At 48.8% G+C, this 21,397-nt stretch overlaps 1 protein-coding gene across 1 annotated transcript in view; it reads left to right on the top strand.

The window, feature by feature from the left end:
• Positions 1-21,397, top strand: part of TSPOAP1 (TSPO associated protein 1) — a 40,748-nt gene that overhangs the window by 465 nt on the left and 18,886 nt on the right. Inside the window, 17 exon segments of the mRNA XM_020991887.2 lie at positions 84-1,106; positions 1,108-1,449; positions 2,716-2,823; positions 3,157-3,285; positions 4,101-4,280; positions 5,145-5,324; positions 7,486-7,581; positions 12,345-12,418; positions 12,865-12,964; positions 13,359-13,481; positions 14,351-14,455; positions 14,984-15,034; positions 15,686-15,706; positions 17,003-17,204; positions 18,060-18,232; positions 20,510-20,622; positions 21,089-21,198. Coding sequence (XP_020847546.2) covers positions 1,053-1,106; positions 1,108-1,449; positions 2,716-2,823; positions 3,157-3,285; positions 4,101-4,280; positions 5,145-5,324; positions 7,486-7,581; positions 12,345-12,418; positions 12,865-12,964; positions 13,359-13,481; positions 14,351-14,455; positions 14,984-15,034; positions 15,686-15,706; positions 17,003-17,204; positions 18,060-18,232; positions 20,510-20,622; positions 21,089-21,198 — 2,161 coding nt within the window. The 5' untranslated portion in view covers positions 84-1,052.

The following is a 21,397-nucleotide window of genomic DNA, read 5'->3' as shown; positions in this document are numbered from 1 at the left end:
CTTTCTCATCCCGTCCCATCCCTTCCCTTTCCCTCAGCGTGCTCTGGAAGCAGCAGTGTGAATGTATGTTGTATATGTCCTAGGCAGCAGATCCCAGGAGGACCGGACTGCCCAGTCCCCCAGCCCCCGACCCTGCCTATCTATCCTGCCTACCATTGCAGCGCTATCACCGTGGAAACCAGCAGCTGGCTTTCCATTGGCTGGCTGGTGAGGAGGGGAGGAGGGAGGAGGGGAAGCATTCTTTATCCCCCTATCTCTATGCATACCCCAGTGCTTGGACCCTCTTCCATACTAAGGACCTTGAGGTACAGGAAGCTGTGGGGGAACTCAGGCTTTCTTAGAGCTGAACCAACGACTTCTAAGGGAGAGACTATGAGGCAGGCGGCACATCGTCCCAGGCCTCCTTAGGACCCAGAAGAGCCACAGAACAGAGCAGAGACAGACAGGGAGAGAGAAGGGGGCCGGGCTGGCAACCAGCAACACCCCCGCCCCCAGCCCAAAACAGAGCCTAGTCTGTGCTGTGGAGAAGGGATTGAAGCCTATTCAGATGGATGGCCAGCTAGACCCAAAGACATCGAACTACATGCATGGAAGGGGACTCGAGCACATAGGGACACTCATACAGAGACATTGACACACATGCAAATACAATTAATGAGAGCGACACCCACATGCTAATCCACACCAGCAAGACACAGATACACACACACACACACACACACATGCAAAGACACCCCCTCCCACATACACACCCCCAACACATACTGCCACTGATCCTCACACGGGAGATCCATGCTTTCATCCACTTAAACTGTCTCTGGCCTCCTCACATTGCCCCTACAGGGACACCCTCTCTTGCTCACACACAGCGACTGGCGCACACTCACACGCAAACCCCAGCTTCAATTCCAGCAGCTCAGCTTGCCTTTGTAGGCAGGAAAGCTCTCTCGCTGCCGACCTTGGACAGAGTGTGGTGGAGCCACGAGACTGACCAGAGGAGAAGTGGTCTTGGTCCAATATGACCCTATGCTGTGCCCTCATTTGGGGGGGTGATGCCCCTAGGCTTTGGCACTGGGGTCCTGCAGTGCCACAGAGGATCTGAGCTCCTCCCCCTCCCCATCCAGGGAGAAAAGGGAGCAAGGAGCAATGGAACCACAGGCATTGCCCACATGGCCTGGCTGGGCCCCAAACCCAGGGGGTGTGCCAGGGAGCACAGCTTCAATGTGGGGTGATGCCCTGGTGGCTTTGGAGGCTGAAGAGCTGGACCCTGGGGAGAACCTAGAGCCAGGGGAGGCTGGGAGCCCTGGACAGATGGAGGACACTCCATCTGGAGGGGAAGAGGCTGTGTCGCCCAAAGCAAACAGCCTCCTGAGTGCCACCCAGCTCCCAGAGAGCCCCGGATCCATCAGAAGGAGGCTACGGTGTTGGGAACCTGAGGATTCCCCCCAGGTAAGAAGGTTGTTTGGAGGGTCTGGGTTTAGAGGGGCATGTAGGGAGTAGAGAGGGTGAGGGTTTGGGGCCCCTAACTGATGCCATTTCAGTCTCAGCACATGGCATTAGCCAGAGCTGCAGCCCCACTGCGTCTCCTTCTCCCTCTCTGTCTGGGAGCCTGGTTCTGCATCTGTCATTCCTTCTCTGCCGTAGGCCCTATCTCTCAGGGTCTCTGTCAGTCTAGCTCTGCGCCTGACTAGGTGACGCTATCTGCCCATCTCTGCCTGTCTCCTTTTCTTGATGTTGTTCTGTCTCTCTGGGTCTGACTCTTTCCCTGACTGGCACTGTCTGTTTGCCTCTCCCTCATTCTATCTTTATTTACAACCCTCACATTCTCAAGGCTCACTGCCTCCTTCTCTTTAGGGGTGATTAGCTCTTGGAGGGAGGGAGAAGAAAGTGAGAAGGAAGCTTAGAGGGAGTAGGTCTTAGGAGGGGGGCGGGAATGGAAAACAGGGAGTACAGGATGGGGCAGACCTCACAGGAGGCCGAGAAGTCCATGGAGTCTGGAACTAGGGGCATCACTTCTGGTGAACAGCCAGAAGGTTGGAGGAAAGGGCTAGAGTTAGCAGAAAAACCTAGCAGTGTGAAGAGAGGGAGAATTGAGAGAACCATGAAAAAGACAGGGGCCAGAGTCCCCACATCCATCCCAGTCTCCCAGTTTTTACCTTGAAGCTAGGCTTTCCCAGGAGAATGGGACTGGGCATGGCATAATGGCAGCAGGAAGGGCCCAGGGTTCAAGGGTGCCAGTGTTGAGCCAGGAGGGTAGAGCATACTAAGGCAAACCTCTTTCTTTTCCCATTTGTTCCCCTTTTTAAACTTTCTTGAGAGGTCAAGGTTCTTGGGGAAAAGGACCTCCTCCCCACCTCCTGTCTTCTGGCTCTCTTTAGACTCTGTGACAGGAGTTCTTAACCATTTTTATTTTAACCATGGGCCTCTTTGGCAATCTGGTAAAGCCTATGGGCCCCTTCTCGGAATCATGTTTTGAAATAATCGAAGGAGATGCTGAATTTCAGTTGGAAATTAATGAAAATAAGATGTACTTTTCCCTCATCCTAGTTCACAGATCCCCCCCCCCCCCGAGATCTATCCATAGACCCCAGGTTAAGAACTCTTGCTGAACAAGTAAAAAGAGGTGGTGGTGGGATTTGGAATGGGGAGCAACCTGGCTACTGGGGAGGGGCGCTGTCTCTGAGGCCTGCATACCTTCTCCTTTCCCTATGTCAGACCTGGTTGGATTCAGGTTGTGGGGTGAGGCCTAACATGGAGCTGCTGAGGGCTCTGGGTGAAATGCAGTGTCGATGTGCCATCCTGAAGGAGGAGAACCAACAGCTGGTGAGAGGTTGGAGGAACCTGAGCGCGGGGCAGTGTTGGAGAGGAAGGAAAAGGCTTTAAAGGTGGGAGTGGGTGGGGGGTTGGTGGTGGAAAATCAGGAATGGGCATTAGGTGTTCTGACTTTTTAGTCCCCATCACTCACCAACTCCCTTTGGAGAGAGAGGTGTCTTCCCTTTCAAATACCAAGGCCCAGAGAGGGTGAGCTGTTGACTCCAAGTCCCACAGAGCCTTGGGGCTGGAGGTAGGAAACCAGGGGACTAGTTTAGGGGTTAATTGGCAGGGCTGGATGCTAGGAGACCTCTCCATTCTACTCAATCTTGGGTCTACTCCCAGCGAAAGAGCAGCTTCCCTGAGACAGAGGAGAAGGTGAGGAGGTTGAAGAGGAAGAATGCAGAACTGGCAGTCATTGCCAAACGGCTAGAAGAGAGGGCCCACAAGCTTCAGGAGGCCAACCTGCTCATGGTGAGGGCTAGAGGCTGGGGGGATGAGACAGAGGAGGGCTGGGGAGCTGGAGGACTGTGGGATGGGGATGAGACAGTGGAGGGCTGGGGAGCTGGGGGACTGTGGGATGGGGATGAGACAGTGGAGGGCTGGGGAGCTGGGGGACTGTGGGATGGGGATGAGACAGTGGAGGGCTGGGGAGCTGGTGATAAGAGTGGTCATGATTGGAAGACTGACAGGAAAACACAGGAATTGGGAGACTGGGGGAAACTAGACAGACACAGAAAATGAGAAGTAGCAAAATGGAACAATGATAAAATCTGGGAGGATGTAGTTTCAGAGGGCTAGGGGCTATGAGGGATGGCCTAAGGGGTCAAAGATAATCTCTTCCCCTGTACAAGGCTTGGATTGAATTTGATGTTGAGGCCTGTTGAGTACTCCTGGGTATGTGTGTGTATTTGTGTGAGGGGGCACCCATCAGTGTGGCAGCCCTATTTTAGCTGTTCTAGCTTCCCAGCTGTTCCGAGGCTTAGTTATTGCCTCATTAACTCTTTCAATCCTGCTTAGCATGTGGGAAGCCCCTCCTCCTTAACCTGGAACCTCGGTGCTATCCTTCGGGGGGGGGGTGTTTGCAGTGTCTTTTGCCCACACATCACAGTCCTAGAACAATTCATTCTGGGCGAGCCAGTGGACGCAGGCCTCTGCCTAAACCAAAACTTCTGCATTCTCATATTGCCTCAACCCTTTCCCCTGTTTGGGGGTGGGGAGTGGAAAGCACCAGGGTGAGGAAGAGAAGGAGCCAGGTTCTAACAAGAAAACTGTTGGCCCCTGGACAGGTGAATGCTCCCATGCCCTGTCCAGGTGCCAGCCTGGAGCTGTCCAGGAAGGCTCTGGACAGCCAACGAGCCCGTGACCTGAGTGAGACAGCTAGTGCCCTCCTGGCCAAGGACAAGCAGATAGCTCACCTTCAGAAGCAGTGTCAGGAGCTTCAAGCACGACTCAGCTCTAAGGGCAAGGTATGGTGGGCATGGGTGGGGTGGGCACAGAGCAGACCCTACTCCCTGGCTGGTCCTTCATCCCTTTTACTCTCTCTCTCTCTCTCTCTCTCTCTCTCTCTTCTCTCTCTCTCTCTCTCTCTCTCTCTTTTTCATTTCTTTTACTCTCCTTCCCCACCAAGAGGTTTCCTCTCATTCCCTTAACTCTACTCAGGGCCTACCTTATAATTAAGAAGCTGATGAGATGCTAATGAGATGCAAAGATTGGCAGAAGGTGGAGAATGCTGGGGAGTGGGTTCTCCCAGCAACAGCCCAGGTGGGAGGGGAGAAAAGGAGGGCCCTGTGCCATGGGGGTTAAGTGAGCCTCACTCCTGGGGGGTTGGTAAGCACCATATTTGCTGGATATATGAACATAAACATATAGATGTGTATGCTTTGTAGGCCTGTATATGAACGTTCCAATGTATCTATAAACAAATATGTACATATATGTGACTGGGACCAAATTATATATGTGTGTGTGTGTATGTATGATATGTGGGAAGCTACGTGTAGATGCGAACTTATGAACATGCCTATACCTCATTGGGCAGAGTCCTGGACCCCCTGCCAAGTTTTCCTGTCTTATATGGCTTGTGAAAAGGGGAGTGGGTTTCACAGCTGTGAGATGCCTTCCTGAGACTGAGGGAGGAGTGTTAGATGAATAGAGATGCCTGAAGAAGGAGGGCAGAGCCTCCGGGTATGACTGTGACAGGTTGAGGAATCCTGCACTGTGACGTCTGGAAACTGGAGTAGAGCTCAGGGGAAATGAGGGTTTGGAGGGTAGGCAGGGCCTGAGAACTGGTCTGCTCACTCTCCTGATGGTGTCCGGATTCTGTGTGGCAGGAAGGCCCCCGATGGCTGAATGTGTGGGACTTTGACCGGCTTCTGCGGGAGTCCCAGAAGGAGGTTCTGAGGCTGCAGCGGCAGATCGCCCTGAGGAATCTGCGGGAGGTCTCCCTGACAGGGTCCCCCAGCCCCCTGGACACTACTGCACTGCCTCCTGCCCCTGGGGCCCCTGGGGAGGTGAGAACCCTGAGCAGGCGGCAGATCCTGAGGGGGTGTCAGGAAGGCTCCCAATCTCCTTAGGCAGGGAGACCAGATGGAGGAAGGGGAGAACCCAGGATCCTGCCAGCCTCCATCTCCTCCCTGTGCCCCCAGATTCTCACATTGGAGGTATGAAGAGATGTGATCAGCTGAGGGGCCAGAGGAAGATTACAAAGCAGGACAGAGTAGCATGCCCCAGCTCAGCAATGCCCTCCTCCCTCCAGCCTACGTCTGATTTCTTCAAAGGTCTCTGGTTTTCATCCTCTGACATTTTCCCTGCCTCTGTGGTCCAGTCTTGTAATTTCCCGCAGCTTCCTGGTCCAGCTAGATCCTCTTTTTCTATCATCCCCTTCCTAGTTACCCTCAGATAATGCTCTGGTGAATCCCCCTGCTGCTGTCCCCAAGCCAGGAGGGGAGAAGTCCCAGGCATCCTCCAACCTAGATTCTCTGTCCAGCCATGGCTAGAGGGTGATCCACAACCTTCCAGCAGCTGAGCTGAATTGTACCAGCCAGGCCTCTGTCCTCCTTCCTCCTCCCTCTCCCCCCTCAGCTGAGTGGTATAGCCCAGTAAATCCCTCTGGTTGCCGTGGCAGCCGCTCTCTGGGCTGAGCCCGCTGCCTGGGACGCTTCTTCCAGCACCAGTGGCCTGGCTCCCCACACTTGCCCAGGCATCTTTGGCACTAGTGCTCTGAGGGGCATTCGCCCCATGCCCTATCCTGTCCTCAGTCCCAGCTCCAGGTAGGAGCCGATCTCCTAGGAACAATGATTCCAAATCTTCCGCAGAGTCAGGAATTTGTGGGGCAAGTCCAGCTGTGTGGGGCAGAAGGCTGGGCAGGAGCTGAGGGGGAGGGATGGGGATAGGGGATGAGCCGGAGAGGTTAGGGACATCTTGAGGGGGCTAGGGAAGGGCCTGAGCCCTATATCAGATTCTGACCCTTCCTAGAAACTTGAGGGTTTCCCCTGCCATCACACCCCACAGGAGCTGAGGGGAAAGAAAAGGACAGTGAGGACCAAAAGCTTTGGGGACCTGGTGGGAGCTGAGGGGAGGAGAAGAGGCAGGCTCCCAAAAGAAAGAGTACAGTCCTGTTTACCCTCACCCCCTTCTTACTGAGTTAGACTTGGTACATCATTAACCCCATGGTGACCAAGCTGGGTGAAGATGCTTAAGGCTCAGATTAGGGTATCTGTGGCTTTTCCCCAGCTGTTCATTCCCTGGGTGTTTGCTTAGGGCTCGACCTGTTCCTTAGGGAAGTAAAGAAGTGGTCCTGAGTGAGGGGAGATCTGACTCAGGAAGGAAGGTGGAATGAGGGGCAGAAAGAAGTGGTACTGGTGGTGGGGGGAAGCAAGGCTTGGAAAGTGGGACTGTCTATTATGCCTTGGATAGAGTGTGGGACCTGGAGTCAGAAAGACCTGAACTCAAATCCTCATTCAGACACTTACTAGCTGTGTGACCCCGGACAAGTCACTTAACTTCTGCCTGCCTCAGTTTACTCATCTGTAAAATGGATATAATAGCACCTACCTCTCAGGGTTGCTGTGAGGATCCGATGAATTAACCTTAAAGTTTGCAAATGCTAGTTGTTATTATTAATTGATCCTTCTCTATGTTGCATCTGGGTGATCTACCTCCCTCAGCAATAAAAGGGACCCAAAGCCTTGAAATGGTAGATGAATCATTCTCCAAATTCTCTTCTGTGTGCTGAAGGGCACTGAGGAAAGGACAGAATCCTATTTAATACAGGTTAGGGGGTGGGGACAAGGAGAAATAGCTAAAATGGGAAACGGTGGCCTGGATAGCAAGAATGGTCTCTTAGGACCCAAAGTACTTGTTAGGATCTCAAAGCACTCATGCTTCCCATTTGCCCTGGGAGACAGAGTAGGGCATCCCATCTGGGAGAGATGGGGAATATGAGGTCTAGGGAAGGAACGTGTCTCATTGGAGGTCACACAGCCAGTAGTGGATGAAACCTAGGAGAGAATGCAGGCTTTCTTCCCTTTCTCCAATCCCAAATGGTGACCTCATGTTGCCTGTGAGGTCTGGTCAGAACCTTCCAGGTTCAGGCTGGACATGGATAGGGCAGACTGGTTAAAGGACCAGCTTGCTCTGCAGGAAGGGTCAAATTCTTCTGGCCATTTCCAGGCAGTGCCCTTGTCTAGACCCCAGGATGACGTGGATATCCTACTGGAGGGGGCCTCATTAGCAGAGCCAGAAAGCCAACAGAGGGTCAAGCAACTGGTGAGCTTTGTGGGACCCTTGTGAACTTTGGGGTGACTCATGTGTCAGGTCTAATTATACTGATATTTTTGAGGTGTTGGGAACAGAGTTCTGCCTTTGTATTTCCTTGGTTCTCCCTCAATTGGGGTTGAGAGTTTAGAGAGGCACTTGTAATAGTGGATAGAAAGCCCCAGAATTCTGATCCTAGGTGTGATGTCCTGCTTCTGACATATTGACTGTATGATCTTTGAAAATCACTTAACATCTCAGGGTCTTATCTATTTTATTTATTTATTTATTTAGAGAGCTTATCTATTTATCTAAGTGATGACATGGATATATGGGGTCCATCATGGCTTCTTGTCCTGATCTCTCATACTTTTGCTTGGCTATGGCAACATGGATGTCCACAGGCATCTGAAGCAGGGTCCGAAGATTCATTTCATCGGGATTTCAGCAAGAGGGACTCAGCTCTGATCCATTGGAAGCTTGTGTGGCCAAGCTTCTCTGAGCTCCACTTTGTCCCTGCCTTTGCCATCTCCTTTCTCTACCCTAATCTAAAGAAATGGCCTCAGGCAGAAATGGGACCAGCATTGAAAGATATTATCCAGTCCCAGGCTTAGGTCATTGGCTATGCCTGGTGGCAGAGATGGGCAAAGAAAGTCATTGACCCAGTTAATCTAAGGCATAAGGAAAACATCAAGAAGAGTGCCACATACTTTTGACAAGTTCATTTATTTATTATTTTGTTAGGAAGCAACATGTGGTTTATTTGTTCTATGTTATGAGTTATCAATGTTATGAGGGTCAGGAAGGAAGCTTCCACACTAGGAGTTCTTTACCAGGTCTAGACCCTATTTCTCCCCAGTCCTGTCTATCCCCCCTCCCCCCAAAAAGGAAACAGCTGAATTCAATATTAAGTTGGTACCAGAGGACCTAGGTTCAAATTCTGTTATAGATTTGAGCGGGGCTGTGCTGCTTACTCACCTGTGTGACCTTGGGGAAGTTATTCAACCCAGCTAGGACTCAGTTTCCATATCTATAAAAGAGATGGGTAGACTCAAAGACTTTTAAAGTTCTTTCTAACTTCAAATATCCTATGATGCTGTTGGAGAAGTGCAGTAAAGCATATTGGAATAGGTGATGGCCTTAGAGTCAGGAGATTTGAGTTCGAATGCTGCCTTAGACTTGTGTGAGCATGGGCAAATCACACAGCTTCTCAATACCTCAGTTTCCTCACCTGCAAAATGAGGATAACGATTCCAAAACGATCATTCTAAAACTCAGTTCTGACCATATTACTCTCCTTCTCAAGGAATTCCACTGGTTCCTTTTTGCCTTTAGGGTAATAAAGTAAAATCACTCCTGAGTTTGACATTAGACTCCATCACACTCTGGCCCTTATCTTTCCAGACTGATTTCACATTAAGGTCATGTTAATTCTATTACCTTCCACACAGTGTTGTTGCAAGGGAAGTGTTTGGCAAAGCTTAAATTGCTATAGAAGTTCATGTATTATTACTATGACCAGAATCCTAAATGAGCTATCTACAATTGTAGAATTGGTAAGTACAACCAATACAGTTATCCCTTCCACATTATGGGGATTAGGGGTGCAGTGCCCCCCAGGATCTGGAAAATATGCATAAAATTTTTGGTCCTCCCTTCATACTGAATTCTGAATTATTATGGTATTAAAAGAAAAAATGTTGATATTATACAATACTATACATATATTTTATATGTTTCTGAATTTCTAAACTTTTTTTCTGTGTCATCTGCTGGCCTTTACATGTCATCTGTGGCTTCTGCAAAACTCCCCCCAAAATTCCCATTTAATTTCTTTTGCTGACCCACAATTTATCAAAACAACTATGTGGAAAGTTGCAATGTGGAAGGGATAACTGTAGTAGCTGGCTTGGCTGACGTAGGCCTAGATTCTACAAGGCAAGATATTGGTTGAGAGAAAAGGGACCATGACAGAGATTGCTCTTATGAACATATAAGTTTAATTTATACCAAGAGTTCTTAACCTTTTCTGTGTCATGGACCCTGTGGCCATCTGGTAAAGCCTATGGACCCCTTCTCAGAACCATGTTTTGTTGTCTGCATTCATAATTGAAGGAAATGACAAATGTCAGTTACAGGTTAGTGAAAATAAAGACATAATGGACCTCCTGGAATCTGCCCATGGCCCCTAGATTAAGAACCTGGTTTTACCTATGTTCCAAGAGTCTAATGACCTTAGGATCTTTCAATGTTGGCAAGTCTTCATAGCTTACACACAACTCACACAGGTTTTCTTTGAAAACAGGAGTGTGTTTATTTATCAAGACTGGGCTTGTGATTTCCCTGCCTATAAAGAACTTCAGGTGAGGAAACTCCCTCGACTAAAGCAGATCAGCAAGTAGTCTCCAACATAGAGGCTGAAAGAGCTGCCCGGGGTGGGTCCCGGGAGGTTAAGTGATTTGTCATGGTCACACAGCCAGTAGGTGTCAGAGGTGGTACTTGAACAAAGGATCAGAGCTTTGAGGCTTCTGTAAATTTATTAGACAGAGGGAATAAAAATATACATTGATCTTATTGGGGAAATTTTAGGCAAGCATGCAAACAGTTGTTCTCCAAAATGAGGCTTAGATCTTCTTCCTTTTAATAGCTTCTAGTATTAAATGAAGCAGAACTCAGATTGAAAGAAGACATAGACATGGGCAGATGAACAGGGCTCAGCAGAGGGAGAGAACACACACACAAACACACAAAATATTCAGACAGATGTGGGTGCAATAGCTGGCTGTTAAAGTACCTTGGGGAAGATAAAGGATAGGGACTGGATCTGTTATTTTATTGGGATAGGGAACTTGCTGGAAGAAATTCATTCCACCGATATAGGGACAGTTGCCTAGGGCACTGAGAGATTAAGTGATGGAAAGAGGGTCATGCAGCCAGTTATGTGTCAATAGCAGCTGGACCGGAACCCATGTCTTCCTGGCTTCGAGTTTGCCTCTTTAAGCCCTATACCATAATGTCTTTCAGCAGAACAAAGGACAAAGCAAGAAAGATATACATCCAAGGGCCCCTCTAGCTCATTCTTGCTGAGGTGTTTTGGAGATCCTGATTAGGGGGAAGAAAGCAGCAAGAGAGTTTCTAAGCCTTAGAAAAAGTAAGAAAACACTGAGAAAATGAAAGGCTGTGTTGGGGGGTAGGAGGAAGACAATAAAACTGGGGAAATATTTTCTGAGCTCCTCTCTGAGGGGAGAGGGAGGAGGAGGAGAGAGAGAGACAAAAAGAGGGATACAGAGGTGGGGAGGGAGGAGGACAGAAAGAGAGAGAGAGAGACAGAGATAGGGAACAAAAATCACACATGAACTTGTCCACCCCCAAAACAAGGAATAGCAACAAAGATAGAGTAGAATAGAGTAGAAAATTAAATGTAAAAATTAAATCATCCTTCCCAAAACAAGAAACATCAGCAAGAGAGAGGAAGCTGATCCTATTCAACATATGTGTACATTTCGGACTACAGAAAACAGATATCATTGTCATTTTACTGTAGCAGAGATGTATATAGGAGCTCTTGGCAGAGACCATCTCTTTCAGGTACAATCTATCTGGCCTGGACAATGTGTTACTTCCCTATGTACTCATTAGCTGTACAAAAGATCATTATAGAGCACGTGGGTATCTTCAAGAAGAATTTACATTTAGTTTGGAAAAGGATGTGGGACAGGGCTGAATAGCTCTGCTGTGGATTCTAATTTGCCAGATTCATGGTCTGGGAGTAGACTGATCTCAAAGAGATTGTTTTCTTTCCCCTCCTTGGTCCTAGTTTCCTTTAAAATTGCTTTAATTCTAGGAAAAGCTTGGTTCTAAAGTTATCACTTTGTGCATTGTGTCTTCATAGGAGCTAAAGGGTAAAATAGTCCGGCCTAGAGTTAATTAGGTAGAGGCTGCTCATTTCATGGTAGGCGGAACAGTAGGATTTTCAGCAAAGTCCAACTCAGTAAAATGAGAGAATTTGAATTACATGGCCTTTGATGTCCCTTTTAAGCCTTGATTTGTGGTCCTACTATTCATCTGGGACAGGCCAATTGTCATATGTGCCACTTGGAACCATTATCATGGTTTTGATATGGCTCCCTTTTGGAGAAAGGCAGCATGGGAATATTGGATTGAGGGTGAGCTTTAAAACCAGGAAGAGCTGGGTTCAGGTCTTGCCTCTGACTCATGCTGACTCTGTGATTCTGGGCATACTACTTAATATCTTAGTGACTCAGGCAAATCTCTGTAAGAGGCAGAGCAGGCGTTGGTCTGAATTAGTAGATGGTATTAGTAGAGGGTATTCTTAATGGAAAAAAAAATCACAGGTCTAAATAACAACAAAATGTTTTTCCTGAGAATACTAGTAAGTAGTCTGCTAACAAGACAGAAGAAACCTGAGCTCCTGGGTCCCATCTCATGTGGGGTGCTTCTTTATACTTTCCCAACTCAGAGTAGAAGGAGATAGGACCAACCCTAGGTTAACGGTGGATGCTATATCCTCATGGGGACACTAACCTGGGCTTTGTCCCCATTATCCAGAGAGATGGGCCAATGCAGAGAGTGGACAGGGGTGGATCAGGACCTCAATGTTTCAGGATATTCAGCCAAAGCAGAGGTGGCTAGGGCTAGTGGTGAGCAGAGAGTAAAGTGGGTGTTGTCTGAGACCCTCAGGGTGGGAGGTTTCCAGGTGTTGCTAGCGGTAGAGCCCATCCTTCCAGATGGAAGCTCATTTCTGATTTCCACAGGAATTAGAACTTGGCAAGAAGAGGAAGAAATGGGAGACGCTTGAGCATGAAGTGAGGAAGAAACAGACGATGTGAGGAGTTGGGTGAGCAGGACAACATGGTGGGGCAGTGTATCCTAGCCAGCACATAGGGATGAACGTTTCCTAGTGGCATCCAAAGAGTTCATGTTATCCATTCCCTTGCTTCTGGGTTAGGACTGTCCCTAAACCATCTTAGGCCTTTAGATTTGGAATCAGAAATCTGGGTTTGAGTCTTGCTTCTCTGGACTTCAGTTCCCTTCTTTCTAGGGGGGTTGGTATGGGGTGCCAGGGTAGATGGAGTGGGGTGGAGAGGAACTGACTGGGAACAGGGAGAGACAATGCAAAGGGGACTCCACTCAAGAGAGGGTAGGATCCAAAGAGCTCTTTAATGAGAGCAGACAGACTTGGGTGCAAACGTGTTTGGGGTGGGGTGAGGGTGGGGCTAGAAGACTCAGCAGGTGGGCATGGCTCTCTGCCCTGTGGATCCCAGAATGCCTTCACTCCTACTAGGAACTCCAGCTGCGGAAGGCACAGAGTGAGAATGCCCGACTGGTGGAGGAGAACTCTAGGCTCAGTGGCAGAGCCTCAGGGAAGGAGGAGGTACCAGCCCTACATAGGGGGAGCTGAGGAGGCCTCGGCATCTTTCCTCTCCCTCTCCATGCCTCCCCCCAGACTAGGCTGTTGGGTCTTGGGTGAAGAATAAAGTTGGGGTGCTCGGAGAGTTGGGTGGCTATAGAAGCTATCGCCTCTCTTCTGATCAGCCTAGGAGATAGAGACCCCCAAATAAACAAAAGCTCCCAATTTCTGCTATCTCTGGATTCCTAGCTCCAGTCCAAGTTTTATAGAACAAATCCTTTTATTAAGGGGATTTGTTCTGTGAAGTTTGGATTCAGTCAAAGGGCTGCACTTGAGGACCTAGAGGGCCACATGTGGCCTTGAGACCACAGATTCTCCACCCCTGGCTTAAGCTTTTTCTGTTTCCCCCTCCCTCCAGGTGGAATCTGAGAATGCAGAGCTGAGGGGCCAGCTCCAGGAGGTGACAGAAGAGAGGGACTCAGCCCTTCGGAAGAGCCAGGGACTCCAGAGCAAACTGGAGAGCCTAGAGCAGGTGCTGAAGGTAAGTTGGAGAACATGATAGGGGAACAAGAGAAAAGGGGAAGCAGAAGTATGGGAGAAGAGGATAGTAGGAAGGAGAGAGCTGAGGAATAGGAGGAGTATTGGTGTACAGGGAATTTGAGAAGATACTGGTAGACTTTCTGTAGGAGGAAGAAAGCATGGAGTAGAGCTGAGGGGGACTAAGGACTGGCAAAGATGGCAGAGTAGGTAGAAGCAATACCATAGTTTCATCTGAACTGGTCAAAGAAGGATAGAACACACACACACACACACACACACACACACACACACACACACATAGACAAAAGATTTGGTGTACAATAGGGTCAACTCAGAGAAACAGGGAGACAGGAGGGGGCAAAATAAGAGGGAGACTTATTTAAGGAAAGATTACTCATAATAAAATTTTAGAAAGTTTTAAAAGTAAAAAAGGAGACAGTAAGAAGCTGTGAATGGATGAGGGGAAGAGAAGAGGTGGGGCACAAACATGAAAGCAGATTATATAAAGAATAGAGCTCATTCTTCTCTTGCCACCCTCTTCTTTGTCAAGGTGGGGGTGGTGGTAAGAGAGGAGAGTATCAGAGAACAGGATGGAGGTAAATAGCACAATGAATGAGTAGAACTGTGAATGTGAATGGGATGAACTAACCCATAAAATGGAAGAAGATGGCAGACTGGATTAGAAAGCAGAATCCCATGAGATGCTGTTAAGAAATACAATTGAAACAGATTCACACAGATTTAAAATAAGGTGCTGGAGCAAAAATCTATTTTGCTTCAGCTAAACTAAAAAAAAAAACAGAGCATAAGACTAGGGGCCAATGGGGATAAGCCAGTCATGGGGGGGGGTGTGCGGTCTGTGTGTTGCAGCATATGCGAGAGGTGGCCCAGAGGAGGCAGCAGCTGGAATTGGAGCATGAGCAGGCCCGGATAGGTTTGCAGGAAAAGCAGGAAGAGGTCCTGAGGCTGCAGCAGGTAAGGAGAGGGACCTCTGTGACGGAAACTGAGGCTACGCTAAATAGCACCACCCAAGAAGGAGGGAATGAAGTAGAATCTAGGTGCCTGGATAAGGAAGGAGAGAGCTAGAATGGGGTGGGAGGGAAGGAAACAGTGACAGATTGAGCCATGGCTTTGATGTATTTCCCCCATCAAGGAAAGGGGAAAGAGTAATTATCTCCCTCTTCACCAACCCTAGGTCCCCAAGAAGAATCTTACCCTTGGGGTTGGGGTTAATATAGGCAAAGTTGGGGTCCTAGACCTATCATGGTTATTGGATTCCAGGCCCTCCCATCTCCTTTTCGTATGGGTGATACTAATTTCCTTTAGATGATTCCTCTTCTTCCTCCCCTCCCCCTTTCTGACTCCTCTCTTTTCCACTGTTCCCTCTCTCCCTTACCCTGTGTCTCCTTTCCCCTTGGTTCCCCCCTCCATTCTCCCCCTCTCTTCCTTTTCCCTTGCTCCCTGTTCCCTGGTACCTCTATAACCTCTGACTCCTGCCCACAGGCCCAGGCTCAGGCCAAGAGAGAACATGAAGGGGCTGTGCAGCTCTTGGAGGTAATGGGAGTCTCAGAGACTGTTGGTGGGAGTGTAGGGTATGGGCAGGGAGGGTTGTGGGAACTCCCTGGTAGGATACTGACCTCAGGCAGAGCCTGAACTCTAGGAAAGAATGTTTCCATCCCTTGGGGCCTGAGGCAGGGGACTAGAAACAGAACCACTTTGTCTGATATATTTGGGGGTGGGGGAAGGGCTCCCGAGGTCCATGAATCAGTCACCTTGAGTGGGAGGCTGGAGGAGCCATAGGCATCCCAGGGCTGGAGATGGATGTTGGCTCCCACCTGCAGGAGGAGAGAGCCCCATCTGCAGCTTCACCTGGACTGCTTCCTTCTGATTGGTTCAAAGCTGCCTTGGGGGAGGGCTCATAGCTAGAAGCTGCCTCCCCTCAGGGCTAGGTTTCTTTCACCCCTCCTCACAGGTGCTACCCTCATCTCTGGGCATCTCCTTTCCTTTCAGGCTCTGCTCTCTCAGTCCTGGGAGCTTCCCTGCCTGGAATTGCAGTCTGGCTGGTTCCTTTCCCTTCTCCCCTTCCCTTCCCTTCCTTCTCTCCCTCTTCCTTTCTTCTCTTACTGCCCCATGGGGCTTTAAGAAGCAAACATGTGGGCCAGAGGGGTTCTAACCTCTCCTCTCCTCTTTCTTTTACTGCCGCAGTCTACCTTGGATTCCATGCAGGTATGTCCTTTTTTTGCCCGTGGGCCCCCACTTTAACACGGAAACCTCCCCTATTCATTCACCACAAGCTGACTTTGAGCATGCTCTCTCCCATCCAGGGTTCAGAGAAAATAGGTCATCCTAGTAGCCAGAGGTGGGGGTGGGATTACATAAAACATCATAGAATCAGTTGACCTCCCTCTTCCCTATCTGGAGAAGAGTCCACTTGGCCCCACCCTATTCTCCCCCAAACCCTCCCTCAAATCCCCACCCCCACCCCAAACCCAAGATATCTTGTTTCTCAAAGCTCTGGTTGTCAGAAAATTCATTAAAGATGTCTCACTGCTGAACTTGGAAACTGATCTTGGTAGGAAGTGTGCTATGCGTTGGAAGGTGTGTTGGATTAGGAGTCAGAAGGCCTGAGTTCTAATCCTACTTCTCCTTTTTCTCATCTGTAAAATGAAGAAGTTGGACTAAGTGGTCTCTCTGATTCCTTCCTGTTCCAAAGGTCTGGATTCTATGCTACAGGCTGTAGGCCAGTGGCCCTCTTAGGGGAGATTTAGGAGTAGCGTCTGGTTTATTATTATTTGTATGAGTCATCTTGAAGATGGAATTTCCCCACCCCCAGGTCTCCAGTGTCCCCCTCCTCCCTAACCTTTCTGTGGTAAGGGATTTGAATCAGTGACGGTAGGAAGGTGAGAAGAAATGGAGCTGAAAAAAATCCAGAATTAACACTGATTGGGATGGGGGAGAGGCTGGGAAGATGGTGACAATCCTATTTAACCTTGGAAAAGGCTTAGAAGCAGCAGTATAGGCTTTCTGGGTATATGCAAATTATACACAAATGTATGTACAATGCACCATCACAGTTTCCTAGGGTAGGGATATGGGGGTTGTAAGTAGAAGTGTCATAAGATCTTAAGATAAAAAATTTAGAGCTGGAAGAGTCATAGAGGTCATGAAGTCCAACTTCCTCATTTTACAGGTGAGGAAACTGAGGCCCAGAGAGGTTAAGTGCTCAAGGTCATTCAAGTAGGAAGCACTAGAGATAGGATTTTGAAACAAAGTTCTGAGTCCAGGGCCAATGCTTTTCCGCCCCCCCCCCCAACATAGTACCATTCTACTAAGAGAAGAAAAAATCTAGAACCCCCAATTCTGCCCCCAGCCCTCATGTCCTGGCATCTGGAAGAGTGGTACCTAACCCTTTGAGGGATGGTGTTGGGGAGGGATATGGTCTTAACCCTGGGGGAGAGGAGATAAGAAAAGGAAGGGGTATTTCTCCTTGGGGACTGGGGGCTCATGACCTGTGCTTCCCAGGCCCGGGTGAGGGAGCTGGAGGAGCAGTGCCGCAGCCAGACAGAACGCTTCAGTCTCTTGGCCCAGGAACTCCAGGCCTTCCGAATGCATCCAGGCCCTTTGGACCTGCTTAGCTCAACCCTGGGTACCAGCAGCACTGAACTACCTCCTGTTCCTTGCTGCTGCTCCACCCCACAGCCCTGCAGGGGGCCCAGCCCCAAAGGTACAGAATGAGAATCATGACACCAATAACCAGATTTCCTATTTCTGGAATGTTTGGGGCTGTGTAGCACAGTGGTTAGAGGGCTGGCTTCTAAGTCAAGAAGACCTGTGTTCAGATCCTCCTTCTTGACATATAATGGCTGTCTGACCCTGGGTAAGACTCCGTGCTTTAGGCTATGAGATTATAAATTGCTCCAGAGAAAGTGCTGACCTGCATTGGAAGAGAGATTCCCTCACACTGATGAAATCACAGGAACTTTCACCCTCCTTCAGGGTTAACATAGCGTTCCCTTATAACAGCCCTATGAGGAGATAAGGCAGTGATTATTCTACCCATTGCAAAGATGAAGAAGCTGAGAGCCAGAGCAATTGAGACTTGGCCTCTATCACAGGCCTGATCTTTTGCAATAACCCTAGAAGGGATGAGGACCTCATTGCACAAGGGGAGTTATGGAGTTCATAGTGCTGGTAACTTGCTCAAAGTCACTATTGGGAGTTAAAGGGGGATCACTGGATGAACAGGCAACAGGAGAGAGCTCAACCACTCTCTCCCTTCCCCCAATAAACATGGGAGGGAGAAAGGGCAGGAGAATATGGATTGGGGGGTGGGGTAAGAGTCTTCCCATATGCATCTTGGGGGCTGTTGTCGGTGCTCAGGCCCCAGGGAAGCTGAAGGGAAAGTGTGGGGAAGACAGTCTATCTTCTCCTCTCCAGCCCTCAGGAGTTCATCTCGTGGCTCTTTAGAGGAGCTATGGAGTGGGAGCCACCTTCTTGGATGGGAGCCCCAGGGTGGGGAGGGACAGCAGTCTGCCAACTGTCTTCCTTCCTTCTTTCAAATCTCCTATCTCTCCTCCAGATGTGGACCTCCTGCCAGGCTCTCCCAGACATGGTGCCCCACGGGCTCCAGATGCAGTTTCTATTGCTCACTCGGGGGCTCCACGAAGGGCTGCCAAGAAGGCAGAGTCTCTTTCCAACTCTTCCCGCTCTGAATCCATTCACAACAGCCCCAAGTCATGTCCTACGCCAGAGGTCAGTGTTTTTACCCTGCCCTGACTTGACGCTGGGGAGAGAGAGTCTAGCATGGTTAGCTTAGCCTGGCAATCTAGCCATATTTCTGTGAAGCACTGGGGTCTCCCATGATCACACTTCTTCTGGGGGTCCTCTGTGGGGTAGGTTGCTACACTGACGAAGGGCTGGGGAAAAGTCCAGCTGGGCAAGGGATAGGACACAGAGCTCTGCCAGCTATCTCCTCAGAATATAGGAGCTGAGCTGAGCGTAGCTCCCTGTCCCCAGAGGTTGGGTCGTAGCCCTGCCTCAGGTTGCTTCTTGCCCTGGTCCTTGGGGCACCCCTTGAGGCCTCAGGGGACCAGACTGGTTGGAGACACTTTGGCGCCAAGAACACTTGCAGAGAGACTATTAGTAAGAGTAGCTGTGGGTATAGGGGCATTTCCCTGCTCCTAAGACAGAGTAGGCACAAAGCTAGCTCTAGGATGGAGAACTCCATACTTCTCTCCAGTTAGAGATTGTATGTTGGGGCCATCTTCAGTTATTCTGCTTGTTCATTCAAATTGCTGCTCCCTTCATCATGCCAACATGCAATCCTTTTTCCCTCAGGGCTTTTAGTGGAAGACAAAAGTTTCCCAGGTACCAATCTGGTGCCGTGGTCAGGTACTGGGGGCAACATCCCATTGTGTAACAGTGGAGATTGTGGAGTCATGGCAAGCCAAAATCACTTTTCCCCTGGCTAGTCTTCCTGCTTCATCAAATCTGTCCACCCGGTCCTATATTGCACAGAGTGGGAAATATTGTATGAGTCCCACTATGCCTCTTGTTAATATCCATCTTCTCACTTCCGCTGTTTCCCCTTTGTGCCAGGTTCTTTAAAACAGGGTTTATAACCTAGGGTCCATGGACCTCCCCCTAATCCCATATACAGACAAGGGGTCTGTGGATAGAATTGGAGGGGTATCTGTGAAAAAAATTACATTTTTATTTTCAGTAGCCTGTAATCAGGGTTCCTTAACCTGGAGTCGGTGAACTTTTTTTTAAAGTATACTTTATAATTATTTCAATATGACTGATTTCTTTTGGTATCCTGTATCTTTTATTTTATTATGCATTTTAAAAACATTCTGAAAAGGGGTCTATAGGTTCACTAGACCACCAAAGGGAGTCTATAATACAAAAAAGGTTAAGAATCCTTTGGAGTAGGGTGACCCTTTAGCTCACATTTAAATTCCACACCCAAATTGTGAATGCAAATTTGTTCCCAAATCAGGCCTTGCCCCTGTTACCTCCATTCGTACCTTCCTGTCCCATGCCCTCGTCCTCAGGTCAGCTCTCTCTACTCTCTTGTGGCATGCCAGCTTGGTTTATAGTTCCTTATCATTTCCCACCTGGACTATGACACCAGCCTCCTAATTGGGCTCCCTTCCTCAAGTCTCTCGCCTTTCTAATTCATCTCCTGTACAGATGCCAAAGTGCTATTCCTAAAGTCACAGGTCTGACATTGTCCTTCCCCTGCTCAACAAACTTCATTTTTTACCTCTAGTATCACATATAATATCCTTCATTTGGCATTTAAAGCCCTCCCTGATGTGGATTCACCCTACATTTCTAGCCAAATATTAGTCCCCTTCATGGACTCTACAATTTAGCCAAACTATCTTTGCTATTTTTCATGCATGACATACCTTTGCACACCCACGTTTTTGCTTCTCCTTTCATACCGGTAATGTACTCCTAGCCACTTGTATCCCCGTCTACCTCTTAGAATCCTTAGTTGCCCTCAAAGCTTAGCTGAACCATCCCCTTCTACATGAGTCTCTCCCTTTTTTCCCTTTTTCCTCCTTGCATTATGGTGTCTCCCCATCTCTAAAGTGCCTTCCTTTGTCTATATTTTGTGCCTGGAACGTAGTCACTGAATAAATTCTTATCAATTGATTGGGGCTCCCTCTGCTGGAAAGATGATGGAACAGGTCAAAACTCAAGCTGAGCATTGTTTAGGGAGCTTGACATCAGGGGGCCTGGGATGACGATTCCTTTCCCTCTTTTCCCAAGTAGGAGAGGGATTGTACACCTCAGGGCTGTGATTGACCCAGAGGATTCCAGCTTTTGATATGGAAAAAATATAGGGTCCATTTGAATCATGCTATGTGCATGTTTTTAAAATGTCTGAGCCAAAAGGTTTCATGTAGTCTAGGGGAAAACTTGTAGTCAGGCTTTGGTCTTTTTGCCTTTTCTGCTTTCACCAAACCCTAATGAGTGTCTGACTTTTCTGTCTGTTTCCTCCTATCTTCCCTCTAGGTGGATACAGCCAGTGAGGTAGAAGAACTGGAGGCAGACAGTGTGTCCCTACTTCCAGAGACTGAGGGTGTCTTCAGGGGAGACAAACTCCAGGTCTTCCTGGCTCGTTATAGGTGAGCATCCTTCCCTCCTGAACTTCTCAGGCCATCTTGCCACATTCCCTGCCTCGCCCCCCCACCCGCCTTCAACCTGTCACTTATACCTCCCCACCAGGCAAAGATGCTGAGAATGTGTGAGCAGGGATGCCTCTGGAAATAGGGCAAGGTCAGGAGGGTTTGGAGGTTGACCTGAGCTTTTCCTCTGTGGATCTCAAAAAATTTAACATGCCTGATCCTGTGTGTGTATATATGTATGTGTGTGTGTATGTATGTGTGTATGTGTGTGTGTATGTGTGTGTGTGTGTGTTAGGGGAAACACGCCTTTGTCCTTTTATTAAAGGGGAAAACTTAGGTGTCTAGGAGGCAGTAGAGGGGCCAGGAATGAGGGAGGGGGGAAGAACAGAAGTGGGGGTGGGGCAGTAGTGCCCCCCCTCCTGCTTTTCTTACCTGGTGACCTGGCCTCTTCTACCGATACCACCAGCTACAACCCCTTTGAAGGTCCAAATGAGAACCCGGAGGCAGAGTTGCCGCTGACTGCGGGCGAGTATATCTATATCTATGGCAACATGGATGAGGATGGCTTTTTTGAAGGTAAGTAGGAAGATATTTTTGTCTCCCTGCCTTTAGATCATTTGTTCCTGAAGATTTTTTACCTAGCTGGTCCCTCTTTCTAGATCAATCAACTTTTTTCTAAGTGGTGCCACAGTGTATAAAATGCTGGGCATGAAGTGAGGAAGACCAGAGTTCAAATTACTTACTAGCTCTGTGACCCTGGGCAAGTCACTTAACC

Source organism: Phascolarctos cinereus, unplaced genomic scaffold (genome assembly GCF_003287225.1).
Source record: "Phascolarctos cinereus isolate Bilbo 61053 unplaced genomic scaffold, phaCin_HiC Scaffold_5;HRSCAF=322, whole genome shotgun sequence".
NCBI classification, from domain to species: domain Eukaryota; kingdom Metazoa; phylum Chordata; class Mammalia; order Diprotodontia; family Phascolarctidae; genus Phascolarctos; species Phascolarctos cinereus.
The sequence above is the reverse complement of the archived record's forward strand: the minus strand, read 5'-3'. Positions and strand labels throughout refer to the sequence as shown.